Here is a 13,983-nt window from a genome sequence, read left to right as displayed (position 1 = left end):
TATATGTATATATATATAACCATTATACAGCAGCTGTGTTCACGAGTGAAGGCGAAGAACAATGAGTAGTCGAGAGGTTATTTAGCCCCAAGCCATGAAGCACAGAGTATGGGATTAAGGAAAGACGCTAGCATTGAGTCATCTATCTGTCCATCGACGATGTGATCGACCTAAATCTAGGACCAGACGAGCATTCACCCGGTAGAAAGCATATGCCTAATACGAGTAAATCTGGGGGAAATAGCACATGTGCGTGCATCTGTAGGGGAAGCGGAGAAAGTTGCACACAATTAAGAATATAAGTCTAGCGGTGATAAATACAGTTGAAAAACCTAACCAACTACTGTTGTTGTTGTCGTCGTCTTCGGCTTCTGGGGGCGATCGGACAAACACGACGAAAACTTGCCGGCGAGTGACAATGGAAGAAGCGTTCGAAAGCTGCATTTGGAAGTAATGTGGTAAACAACTAACAGCACACATACAAACATGTGCACAAACGGGGCAGCTGGTGTGTGTGTGTGTGTGTGTGTGTGTGTGTGTGTGTGTGTGTGTGTGTGTGAAGGTTCAGGCATATGTTGCGATAAAACTGAAACAAATGAATGGTAAGTTGCCGTCGAGTAGGTAATTCCTTAACAAGGCACAAGCGAGTGGCTAGTCAGGTCGCCAGAGACAAATGTAAATAAGGCAGATAAGCTCACCTGTATTGAACTCTAACATGAATGGGCTATCGGAAACTTCAATGGCCTGGAGATTGTTGTGACTGTCATGCGTGGAAACCAAGGCGTGGCTGGTCGCTCTGACTGAGACAACCCGATAGATAAGGCTGACAGATGGGCTAGGACTCGTAGCGTCTACGGTTGTGATTGCCTCTCCGGTAGATGCGGATTCGGGAACTGTGGCCGTGTAGTGCGGTGCAGAAAATCGTGGGCCATCGCCAGAGACCAACTGGATAACGACCGTGGCAGATGAGGAGAGTCCGCCGCCGTCTACAGCTAGCACAACTGCTTCCAGCTGACGCCCAGTCCAATCGGGTGGGATAAGTCGGACGAGAGACAGCTCGCCGTTTTCCGTGTTTATGGATAACAAAGGCGGTTCTGCTCTGGGTCTGATGCTTGCCAGACTGAAAGTAACGGATCCGTTGGAACCTTCGTCGCGATCCACGGCAGTAACCTAATGAGTAATGGCCACCAGCGAATAACACGTTATATGGGATAACAGCACACGCACTTAAAAGGCACACTCACTTGAGCAATTAGGTCAGTAAAACCAACGATATCTCAACATGATTGCAACCCTTTTTCCAGTTAATCGAACATGACGGTACATTCCATGAAAGGATAAGCATCTTGGTGGAGAAGCACTTGCTACGGTCGGGACTATTAGTCTACCACAATTAAGTGAGCAAAGGCTTTCTAAAAGCAAAAAAAAATTTTCAGAGTAAAATTTGGACAGCCTCCCCACGGGAATTATCCAGCTAATTATGTTGTTTCCACCCCTCGAAATTACATGAACCCTCACTTTCGTGTGACACTTTTTTGCTAACTATCACCCACTGTTCGTCCTCTTGACTTACTTCCTCGGAATTGGACCGGGTTACGAGTGCTCGGGTCATTACAGATAAAAAGCACTTGAACTATCATGCGCGGGCATCTATTCCAGGCGGATGAGATGTACAAATAGGGAAACTAATTTCCGCGTTCATGGATAGTTTTCCCAACACAACCTACTTGGAATGACATAATCACTGCACAATATACAGTTTTTGGGAAAATAAAGGGAGTCTGGCCAAGGTGAGGTCTCATTGCGATTGCACGGTAAACCGAGAGTGTACTCCCAATAAACGAGTGTTGGGAACAAGGCTTAAAGTCAATTTTCCCTTTGGATACACTCACAGGATAAAAGCTTTGATAGCAGTCAAAGACAAGATGAAGGTATACCTCAGGCCAGTTTTAAAGTGCAATTTGAGTAAAAGCGGGATGGTCGGCTGTCGAAATGGGCACGATTATTGGGTAAAATGATGTGGGGCAACTTCACTTTTGTGGCTCATTCATGAAAGACAATAGCGCACAATGCAATCAGAGAGAGCTGATAAAGTGATTACGGATTTCATTATCTATAATATAGTTTGGTAGGAAATATTCACATACGGGAGATAGTTATGCCTGGTTGTACGATTTAGCGGTCACACGTGTTGCGTGTTTGGCTCATAGACTCGCTTAAAGGTAGACATTAACGAGTCTGGGTTCGAAACTCAAGATCTTTGCAACTCACTGACGAGTAAAACGTTCATACGAATGGTGAACACGGTGATGTTTGCAACGGCCTAATGAAACGAAGCAAGCCAGTAAATTTACCACTCTATCTCTCACCAGTAAAATGTGCGGAATTTGAAACGGCTAATGAAACGAAGCAAGCCAGTAAATTTACCACTCTATCTCTCACCAGTAAAATGTGCGGAATTCCAAAAAGATGTGCCACACCATAAGGGTGAAAGGATTTAATAAAGATCAGGCACGAAGTAATACTACCGAGTGACCAACCACAATACCGATGTTGATTGGGCTAAAACACATCCAAAAGTTCAAAAGGTCTCGAGCACGTGATATGAAAACAGTGCTGAATTAGCGCAGTTAACTTCAACTGCATGGGGAAATGATGGACTTCTGGACAATTTAAGATACAGTAAGGGGCTAGATGTAAAAGCACTAGTAAAACACCGTGGAACCTCCGGTGGGAAGCGCTAAGACAATGGTAGTGGTAACAAGGGAAGGGACAAAGTACCTTGTAGTTGTTCTGTCGGCATGCGGTTTCCCTGTCTGTTGATTTCGGTCGACTTGTCATGGCCACTGAGTTAAGACAAAACATGGTATGGTACGGGAGGCCGACAAACATTGGTGCATGGTCATTTACATCCAACAATCGTATACGCACAACCCCACGACCCATTCGATTGTGCATATCACGCACAAGAATATGCATTACTAGTTTTGGAGTAACTTCACGATCTAGTTCATCGGGTGCTTGATTGCCGGTGGCCAGTACGGTTCCAGTGAGACTGTCCACATCCAGACCAGAGATTGGCGTGAGAACGACAAATCTGAAATCCGAAAGTACAAACCAAAAGAATGAAATCAAAAGAAACGGGATCGATGGACTGCTTTCCCGAGATGTGTTGACCAACTCACCTGTAAATAGCACCAACGGGTGCATCGCGGACAAACAGCTGACCCAGGCGAAGCGGTTTGGGCTTAGAGTAATGTTCCACCAAATCGACATCAAGTCCACCTTCAGGCTCGATGATTAAAGATGTTTGTTGGTAATCGGCGCCGGTGGATGACGCAGGAAGTTGCGCGAATATGGTGACATTGGTATGCGTGGAGTGAGGTACGGGACGGCGCTGATCAAATGCTTCAACCTCGACTAAAAAATTGTATTCACGCTGCAACGTAGGAGAGTTCAGCAAAGTAGAATTCGGAGCAACAGAAAGTTTTCCGCTCTTTGAGTCGATGGCGAACAGGTCAGCATCACTACTTGGAATGATGCGGTAAGAGACCTGAAACAGATTGTGATTCAATGAATTGAGTGATCCTAGATTTTATCATTGCAGCGAACGAATCTGTTGAAAACAATGAGAAGGAACTTACAACAAATGTAGCTAAGACCGAAATCTCTCATCAGCATCGGGACCAACCCCCCACCTGCGCTACAGACCAAGCAGTTGGGCAAGAAACATTTCCTATGGCTTGGAAAATGTGCTCCTTAACGCACCTCCAAATTATGCTGATTTTTGACTTTTCGCCAGAATACCGACAGCCTACGTATCTTTTCGGTTTGGTGCCCTAATAACTAGTGGTAAGCCTTAGAATTGGAGTGTTCTAGGTAGCCGAATGAAACGGAAATGCAAAACTATCGACCACGTCATCCTAGGTAAGATTTGTCATATGCTTCATCTGATTCGGAAACACATTACATATCCCCCAACATCATAACAGGAAATATAGGTAAGGAGGTAAAGCAATTAAAGTCACAGTCAAATTAACTTGTCACGAGGTAAATGATAACTGACAAGTGACGAAGTAGCCAGGTCAACAAAGATTTTACCGAATCATTGAGATCTGGATCGGTGGCAATCAGCTGAACGATTTGTGCTGAGGGATACGTGGGCAAAAGCAGAGTGCGCATATAGAACGGCTCGCTAAAGACCGGAGGACTATCGTTTACATCCAGTACTTCCACGTCTATTCGGACGAGATTTTCCGCCGTACGCACCGGAGATCCAGAATCTGAGACTTGGATTACCAATAGATGGTGCGATGCAGACTCACGATCGAGTACAGCGCCTTCAGCTAGACGGAATAGCCCATTAGCCGGATCAATGTTGAATAGTTGACCAGATTCTTGTGCCTGTGGGCCAACGAACTGAAATGTGATGTGTCCGTTCAGACCAAGATCCGGGTCTGTGGCAAGAAGCTGGATCGGAGTTGACTCGGACTGGAAACAGGGTTTGTCGGTACAACGAAGCATGATCAGAGTTCCCGGTCGGGCATCCTCCGATATTTGTCCAAGTAGAAATCGGGAACTTAAGATGCGTGGAGCATTGTCATTCTGATCAAGAATTTGGACCTATCGTAGAAAAGAAATGGGAGAAAGTTGAAATGCCAATAAAACTGAATCATTTAGAAGTAGCAATCGTTATAGCAATCTTGTTACAGTTAATTCGACGGGAATAGTCTTCCAAAAACCAGTAAACCAACGTTTACCCGTAAATGAAGCTCCTAGTTAGAGAAAATTTAGCTGGTGTTGAACAGCTTGGGCCTAATTCATAATTCTGAGTATTGTACTCACCTCCAGAGTTAAATAATCGTCTATTTCAGCCCGAATTCCATGGGAACCACGTACTCGGACCTGAAGGCGGTACAAGTCACCATGGTGCTCACGGTCCAATGAAACCAGAGTGACCAGCAGTCCAGAATCCGGAGTGACGTGAAATAATTCCACCGTGGGCGATCGACCAGAAGAAATGAAATGGCTCGAGGTCGAATTCTCCACACCCATTCTTTCCGAAAAGACCAACTCAAAATGAACGAATCCAAACAATGCAGATTCCGGAGTAAGGAAACGAGATATTGTTGCAATGATATGACCGGGTGAACAGTTTTCTACTACGGAAACGTGTACCGTACCGGAAGGCCGGAACTTTGGTGCAACTGCATCTATCCCTCCAGGTCCAGGTACAACGCGGATCCACACGTCGGTATGGTTACTCCGAGAAACGGGTTTTCCATTGTCTTTGGCGGATACAATGAGGCGGTGCGCACGCGTCCATGGTTCTGATGAAAGTTCAGATCTGAGTGCAATACCTAAAGATTGGCTCCTAGGTAATAAGGGTTTGGCAAGCTTCACATCACCTGTGAGTGAATCAATCTCGAAATAGTTTGCAGTATTGCCTGAAAAAAAGCATAAAATGAGGTGGTAAGCTACGTCAGCAGAGGCGCACATTTTCATTAAAAAAACATTCGGTTTAAGGTAGGCAACTTACCACCAATGATACTGTAGGTGATTTTACCATTTTCACCAGGATCAGGATCAACAGCAGTGACCCGGCCAACGATTGTACCAGCAGGGCTTGTCCCAACCGCAAAGAACATAAAATATCCCTGAGAATCATATTCTTCTGACGTCTCATTCGATGCCGGTTGAGAAACGAATTGGGGCGCATGCTCGTTGACATCACGGACGTTCACAAACACGTTGACGAATGAAGATACGTGAGTAGCAGAATCCCGCACAACAATCAGCATATAGTGCCTGGTTATTGATTCATGATCAAGAGGATGGGTAACACGAAGATCTCCTAGGTACAAAGCGAAACAAAATTATTGCTGACCGAACTAATTCAATTAGAAAAACGTCTGATCTTGTCGAACTTGACAAGTAGGCTGGGAAGCAAGGTTACAATATACCAGATAAGAGAAAAACAGACAGTTACCCTCCAGTTGTTCGAAGCCACCTAAAGAAAACAGGTTTACCTGAGGCATGGAAAGTGATGTAGGTACTGTAGATAGTGGGATGGCGGAGTAGACAAGCTGTCAAGTAACCAGTTGTCTGGGAGCATTAGTCTAGAGCGAAATTGAACTACATCTATCATGTACAGCGGATTATACGCAGAGGTTGTGGTGAATCACACTCATCCAAACATCCACAATTAAGACTTGCATGGCAGAATAGTGAAGCGCGCAAAATGTCGAAGGTAATAATTAAAGAACCAGGTCAGATTAGGATTCAGCGATTGGGAAGGAGTGAATTGCAAAACACGCACAGGAAACAACTAACAACACGTCTGCCATCGGTAACATGGTGTTGCGTTAGTGGTGTTGGTGTCAAGGTGTACAACCAAAGCGAAAATGAGGCTGCAGTAATCCTCGCCACACCAGTGGCATAACGTAGAACAATACACCCCTATTGCGTTCTCACGAGGATGAAAAGGTTACCACTAATCTTCCCGTTCCAGTCCGCTTCATGACAGGACCGGCCTGAACTTTCACAAGAATGTGTGGCTACAGCAGGTAGAGCGAAACCGTCGAAAAACGGAATGACGAGCAATAGGAATGCACCCACACATGCGCACACGCGCACATCAACACACAGCACCCCGCACCAACAGGTTCGAACGAGATATGCACGAATCGGAATTTTGGTAAAATGCGGTCGCATCAGGGTAAAGAAGAGAAAAAGAACATTTCATTTAAAACCGAGTATCACTAAACGTTGTTTATGTAACACAATGTAATAGTAAAACTTTACACTTGAGGGCGAGATGGTTCAGTGGTTGGAGCGCGAAGGATGATGGTTCGAACCCGACTCCACATCTCGACTTCTGTGTAGGCTTGGACACACTGGCAGTATCCCAGCCCCCGTGATTCCTCCGGGAGGTATACCAGCTGGGTATCAAAAGGGTGTCATAGCTGAGCGATTTTTTAAACACTTATTAAGCCAGCGGAGTCAACCGGAGAAAAACGATGTATAGACCTGATACCATTTCCGGTGAGTAGGTCCGTAGCGAGAGGTTCCTGCATTGATGTTGAAATAGTCTGGTGAGAACTCATGAGATGCCGAGACATGCACCTTAAATCAACATCATTATTGTACAGATCTGGTGACAGACTAAGTTAAACAGTGATTAGGAGAAAAGAAATTGACGGCCAGTGGGAAGCCACAGCCGCTAATACACCACACATCACGCGGTTAAATTGTTATTAGTTATTCTCATTATTATTAGTAGTAGTATTAGTAGTAGTAGTAGTAGCACCTGGGATCTATAAGTGTCGGGTAGCGAATGTGATAGCTCTCGGTTAATTCTACATTTAGCTTGTTACTTTTTACGGCCTCAGGCTACAAGTTGCCAAGCTGTGTATTGGAAACAGGTTCATAGGTCAGTAGGAGTGTGCGCGGATACACTTATTTACTCAGAACTTGAGTTACGTATGAGTACATCATGTGACGTACATTATGCGTTATCCTCATGCCATGGTATGAGGATATGCCCTATGGGTATATTAGGAAATATGTGCACATTTCGCTCACGATAACTTGACATAGTATGAGCTTGGCAAATACGCCAGATCTATTGATGAAAAAAATACAAAGTGAACGGAGCCGAACTCAGTATGAACCCCTAGGATACAAAGTCCTGGGTTACATTTGTCCGGCCGTGTGCCAATGCGGCGTTGTTACACTCCCAATCTGAACTTATATTTGTTTGAAACACGACAGATTCCAACGTATAACGGATGTTCCTTTGGGTGGCACATCAACAGTTATTTTCTCCTGCCTAGAGATGACTAGTTTATCTATGACAAGATAATTTAATTAAAAGGTGTTCTACTCAGTGATGCCTTCGCCAAATATCAGGTACCCAGGACTTCGTTTGGAGGGTTGAATTGGAAAATACAATAGTTCAGGATATTTCGTCACATTTGGCCGCGCTAGATGTCAAAAATAACCTATTCAAGAAAAAACTGTTTATTGAAAAACGGAAGGAGAATTCTCCGAGTAGAGTACTGAGATGGAGTTCCAATGTTAGGATCACTGAATGTCAGCTAACTGCACCAAAAGGCTGGATAATGTACGGAGAACGGTAAGGCCTAAAGTTTTTAAGACTACAAACTATATTGACACGCTTCTGTCATCAAAACAGGTATATCCTACCGGTTCAATAATCCACTAGTCTCATTACCTACTTAGCTGGCATTCACACTCCTATCAGCTAAACCAGCTATCTGATGAATTCAGGTGGATAAGGTCTACGTAGCTAACCATAGATAGCAAATAAATTGCCGTTCAACATACACTTATAGATCACCTGATCCCGATTGAGATGAGAAGTTGTGAGGAACAATCACCGATTTCCTGAATTACTGAACAACCGTGTATGTATTAGTTGTCTTAAGGGGCAGCCCAAACTGATCACTTCTGGAGAATGGTATTCCGGAAGAGACACTTATGATACCATTAGCATTATCAATGATTAGCGAAGAAATAGCTAACCTGATAGTATGCTCTATCAGGACAAAGCTTTCGGAACATTGGCACAAAGGCGATCCATCAGCACCAAAATGAGTGTCCAGTAGGCGTTGCGATGTGGATCTAGACAGTTTGACGAAAAAGTTAAAAGAAACTACGCCCTCGCTCTCACAAAATGAGGAGCGACCTTTACATGCGCACATGTTCATAAGCAAACCAGGAAACACAAAAGGACACAAAGACAGTCTGGATGACCACCATTTTGTGTTAGTTCCAGGTACATGCCTGGTTCACTTAGGCCAATTAAATAAATCCCCTCAATTGTATAAAGGGCATCCTTGTGGGACGTCGAAAGCGACCTTTCTATGGGTATCTATAGGTGACAGGCTATCTTCACAATTTAGAAATGCCTCACTATTGTGTGGCATTGTGGGCATGACGGTCCATGTGCCCACTTTACAACAACTAGATAAATACAGCTGCGCTTCTAAGCACTTTTCCTATTATACTGGGCTTCACCAACAACCCTACGAATAGGAGCATCCTACAAAGAGGGTTTTTGGGCTCTGTGCGCAAAAACCGTTGCATAATAAGGTTACAAATATTTCATTTTTATACGCAATACATCCCTCGGCCGAAAAAGATTATAGCTTTTGTGTGGAAGCCAAATCTCTCAGCTGTAACACCTTCCGGTGCCTAGCTGCCATACCACCCGAAGGAAGCACGAGGGCTGGGATACTGCCAGGTTGCCCAAGCCTAGACAGGGGAAGTCGAGAGGGAGAGGTCGGGTTCGAACCACGAGCTTCCGGTCAGTAAACTAGCGCTCTAACCACTCGAGCCATCTCGACCAGGAGTGAAAAGCTAACCAATAGATCGAAGTTGTTTCCCTGCTTCAACCGTAGTTTCGTTGGGTTCTGATAAAATCTTTCATCTCCGTGGTGTGAAAGACTCGCGTTCAATAATGGTTTACCAGCTGTATGCCTCAATGAACTCCGACCCGATTTGCACCAGAATTCCAATTGAGTCAGAACGGAAACCCGTTTGTATTGCAGATAGTGAGATGAACCAATCCTCCAACACATCGCCAATTCATTCCTCATTTTTACAGGTGACGTTGCGCACCGTACAGCAAAGTAACCAAGTGCTCAAGCTTGGGGGGGTAAGTGTCACACTAACAGAATGTGCTAACTTTTCTATTCGTCAGGTATTAAATTCGTTCCCCAAGTTATCAAGGCCGGCAAGCCCAACTAGTGTAGTGTGAAGGTCAGATGAACTGGGCGCCCATACCACTACAGATGCCTGACGGGTGGTGCTGTTTCGATGTGCAGTGAATGCCTAATAGGGGAGTTTCAAATGGTAAAAGCAGCCGTTCATTCTTGAGGATTGAGCAAGTATGTATGTGATTGACGTAAATCTTGTAGACTGCCTGTGGGAACACTGTTTCAGTAGTTTACATCGTTCAGCTGTAACATCATCTCGGTGCCGCCTGAAGGGGGCACAAGGGCTAGGGGTACTGCCAAGTTGAACAAACCCAGAAAGCAGCAATCGAGGTGCAGAGGTTGGGCTCGAACCACGGACCTTCTGATCCATAAGCTGGCGCGTTAACCGCTGAGCTATCTCGAGCTCGGCTAGCTTATATAGAAGTCGTACATTGGGAAGTACAAAGCTTCGCTGAGGTACGGCTTCGTCAACAGCTAAAGCAGTTCCAGTCCGACTACCTATTCCACTCTATCACCATCTACTACAAGCTACCGAACTCCTGTCAATCTAAATTTATTCGACCAAGGCCAGTGAAACTGCGGTTGGTCATGCGAAGTTTCCGGTGTCATGGCCCTAACAAAACGTTTGACAATGATGACACGTGTGCTCTGGGGAAAACATTAACTGATTCCGCTTCTGATGTATCAAGGAAAACCGGTACAACATGTCCCACAAAAATACTGAACTGTAGAAAAGTTGAAAACTTATAGGTTGCTTTGCTAGAACAAGGGTGTTTACCACATGGTTGAGCGGTCCTTGTTTGGATGTGGTTTCCATAAGGAAATGCATCCACTTCAAACAAAAAATCTCATGAAATGGTTTTCTATGGGAATTACCTTATGGGGAGATGGCAACCATTGTTTAGAATAATTGAATTTATGATGGTGGAACCCGGGCAGTCTGCTAACGTCATTATCTCATCTGCTACACATCTGCACCAAACTTTTAAACAAGCCAAATGTTCCAATTGTCATTAGATCGGGAATCCCGAAATAGGTGTTGTACAGCCAAATCACATACCTCATACCATGGGTTTCAGCATTCTCATTAGTCGGAACAACGATGAACATAACCCAGTTTGTAATTATTTAGGTTAAGCAGAGGGAGTAATACGGTAAGAAGTCACAGATACAAGCATAGGGTGCAGGATAAAGCAGTCACCACTATGAAATACGAGTACTTCGAGTTGACCATGGCTGACTTATGGTTTCCACCTAAGAACTAAAAAGGAAACACAGATCTTTCCATCCGGCAATTCCGAGGTAGACAATGTATTTAGACCAGATCGATTAACCCCGTAACAGTCAAACTCTAAATAAATCGGTCAGGCCAACTGTATGTGATGTCAGAATAGAGTAGCAAAAAGAACGAGTAAAATGTGAAACGCACGGTGCTCGAAGACGTGGGGCAAGAGGAGTTTTCGGTGGGAAAATATCGTGGCATTTCCTACATGAAGAGCAGTCCGTTTTTTTTATTTTTTATGCGATGCACCCTTCATTTCAATTTATTCACGTTAACGTGTAAATCAGTGCATTGACGTAAATTTATTCTGATGTCTCCTTGTAACCCCAAGTAATCGAAATTCAGTTGCTAAGTGCATTTGCCGATTTAGGGATATCTTTTTACATGTAATCCACAATGAAAGAGACTCTTCAATAGTTGAAGTTTAGAGTCAATGACTAGGGGATTATAAGGATTAGGCACCCGTATAGTTTTTTGATGGAAATAGGACGACAATAACGTCTATTAATTCGTGAACACAGCAAAACAAACTGAACGAAGATGCATGAACAAGTAGAAACAATTGTTGAACTATCGTCCACAGTCTCCTAATTCCGGTCTAGCAGAATTTGGCGATAGGCAAATTTTACAGCTCAAAATTCGGAATAATCGGTCAGCTGTAACACCCTTTTGGTGCATAGCTGCGAGGCTGCCTAAGCCTAGACAGTAGGAGTCAAGATGGTGAGGTTGGATTCGAACCACTAACCTTCCGCCCAGTAGGTCCACGACTCAAACTCGGAATGTGAAATACCAGGCAATCGTGGACACACAAGACCAACTGATGATCACTTCATTGTTTCTAAAAAGCATTCACTATTTTGGCAAACGACGGCAACGGTATGCCCGCCAAAGTCACACTATGAAAGCCATAAATTATTTCAACTAAAAGTTTGACTTTTCATATCAGCAAAAGCACAAAGGACTTGGCACAAAAAATCTCCCGACATCAGCACCAATCGGCACAGATTGCCATAAAGAAAAAAACTACAACAGGCTTACGATGTGCTTGTCAGAAGAGACTAGACTGACACAATTCCGCAAATAAACAACTCCAAATAGCTGCAAGCGGCCGGAAGGAGGCTGACGCAACTATCCAAGGAAAACTAGATAGCACGTAGCAGAAAGCCGTGGATAAAATGCAACCTGCCCTACAAGGACAAGACAACAAGAACCACTTAAAAGAATCGCGTAACCAAATTAACAGTCGGGAGGTACAAGAAGAGAACATGTGCAATAAACACGCAACAAAGTGGAGGCGAAACGGCCGAGAAAGGGAGTGTCCGAACAAGTAAAAGCCACCAAAACCACGAACAAACGATAGGATGGACCGGTGCATTAAATGGAAAGCGTTCAATCTCACAAAGCCTGCCACAACACCATAGCACGGAGATAAGCAAAAAAACATACAAACCTGTTTGTTGATTCAAACTGAAGAGCTGGCGTGTTGCGGATTGTCCAACGAAGACGATGCTATACTCCAATGTCCACTGCGTAAATGTCTCCGCATTACTCGGCTCTGTCTGCAAACGGCACAGTAGGCTACCGGCCAAAACCGATTCACTGACATTGATTTGAATCTGAAGTCCACTAACTCCCTGTCCGTAGGACCCATCTTTACAGTCAGTCACCTCCAACTGGGCCACAGAACCCTGAGGGGGCTCATGTACAACAAACCGCGGACGAACTATCTGGAAGGGTTCGACAGTAACTTGGACCTACGAAAAAATACAAAGTGTACAAAATCGTAAAAACGAAAATATGGATAATGGGTGGTAGAACTGGACTGATGATTAGCAAGAGCCACGCAGATAGTGTGCCGAATAAGTACACTCCATGGAGGGAGGAAGTTTTTAATCTCCTGTGAACAGACGAAATTTGAGGTCACCGCTGACCGATAAACTCAATAAAAAACGGGGTTGACTTGATAGAAATCCAAGTATCACAAAATACCCCCAGAAATCGGTGAGGTGACTGGATAGTTGACGTTGCTACATTCTCAGAATTTATCCTACCAACCCAATTAGAAGAGCATGCACATCACAACAATCAGAATTGTTACCTATAGTGGCTTCGCGCGCTGTGTGTGTGTGTGTGTGCGTGGCCAGCACACTTAAACAACCATAGACAGTTATCCATTAACCATTTTTCAGACTTACAATAAATGCACTCAGACTTCTATTTTCTGGAATCGTTTCATGCGATGAAAAGAAGAAGCCGACATAAAAGTGCAGGAGATTTAAGTCTCATCACCATAGACACTATCGAAAACTAGGGAGCCCGTAACAGCAGAAGGAAGCTCAGTCGATTTCTCGTATTAGTCAAGGGTCTTTCCGGTATACCATTTCTGAAAATGCGGTTGATATAAGGACAACTGAGTTTACAAATCTGCTTCTTGAGGTTTCCACCAATACGGCGGATTCTCAAAAGAAGCTGTTCAAGTACAAGAAGAACGATGAGTACCTTTACGAACGGACAGCAAGGGGAAGGAGTCGTGCTTATAAATGCAGAATAAAATATACAAACGGGTTGACTGCACTAAAGGCTTGATCTGATTAATTTCACAACTGAACATTAGGGAAATATGGAGCAAACAAGAACTGTTTGTATGTGTAGGCTATGTGCCACCGGTCAAGAATAGACAACACGTCGAATACCACTAAGCGTGTGCTATTCAACACCGCCACGACCGAAAAGTGTTGCCAATTCTAGTCCTTTCGTGACTTGTTGCAGTTAACAAACATCAAACAAAGGGACTGTCGAACTGAACAAACTGGTGAACAATGAAATATGAAGTCTATTGGAAGTTGGACGACAGCTGGAAATAAAACGGAAAGCGGCGTGTGCGAGTGTACGACTGGTCCGGATGCTACAAGCTTGTATCTAAGATTAGAAAAATGAGATTGCTAGGATACCATACCA

General features: G+C 44.2%; 1 protein-coding gene across 1 annotated transcript in view; it reads right to left on the bottom strand.

The window, feature by feature from the left end:
• Window positions 1-698: 698 nt before the first annotated feature.
• The window catches only part of T265_14226 (hypothetical protein), a gene marked incomplete at both ends in the record, with an annotated part of 14,630 nt that continues 1,345 nt past the window's right edge, over window positions 699-13,983 (bottom strand). Inside the window, 7 exons of the mRNA XM_009172679.1 lie at window positions 699-1,170; window positions 2,782-3,097; window positions 3,186-3,553; window positions 4,048-4,623; window positions 4,846-5,447; window positions 5,540-5,854; window positions 12,476-12,779. Of these exons, the coding sequence (XP_009170943.1) occupies window positions 700-1,170; window positions 2,782-3,097; window positions 3,186-3,553; window positions 4,048-4,623; window positions 4,846-5,447; window positions 5,540-5,854; window positions 12,476-12,779 (2,952 nt within the window). The remainder of the gene's footprint in view (window positions 1,171-2,781; window positions 3,098-3,185; window positions 3,554-4,047; window positions 4,624-4,845; window positions 5,448-5,539; window positions 5,855-12,475; window positions 12,780-13,983) is intronic.

Source organism: Opisthorchis viverrini (genome assembly GCF_000715545.1).
Source record: "Opisthorchis viverrini unplaced genomic scaffold opera_v5_162, whole genome shotgun sequence".
Lineage (NCBI taxonomy): Eukaryota > Metazoa > Platyhelminthes > Trematoda > Opisthorchiida > Opisthorchiidae > Opisthorchis > Opisthorchis viverrini.
This window is presented reverse-complemented; position numbering and strand designations above follow the sequence as displayed.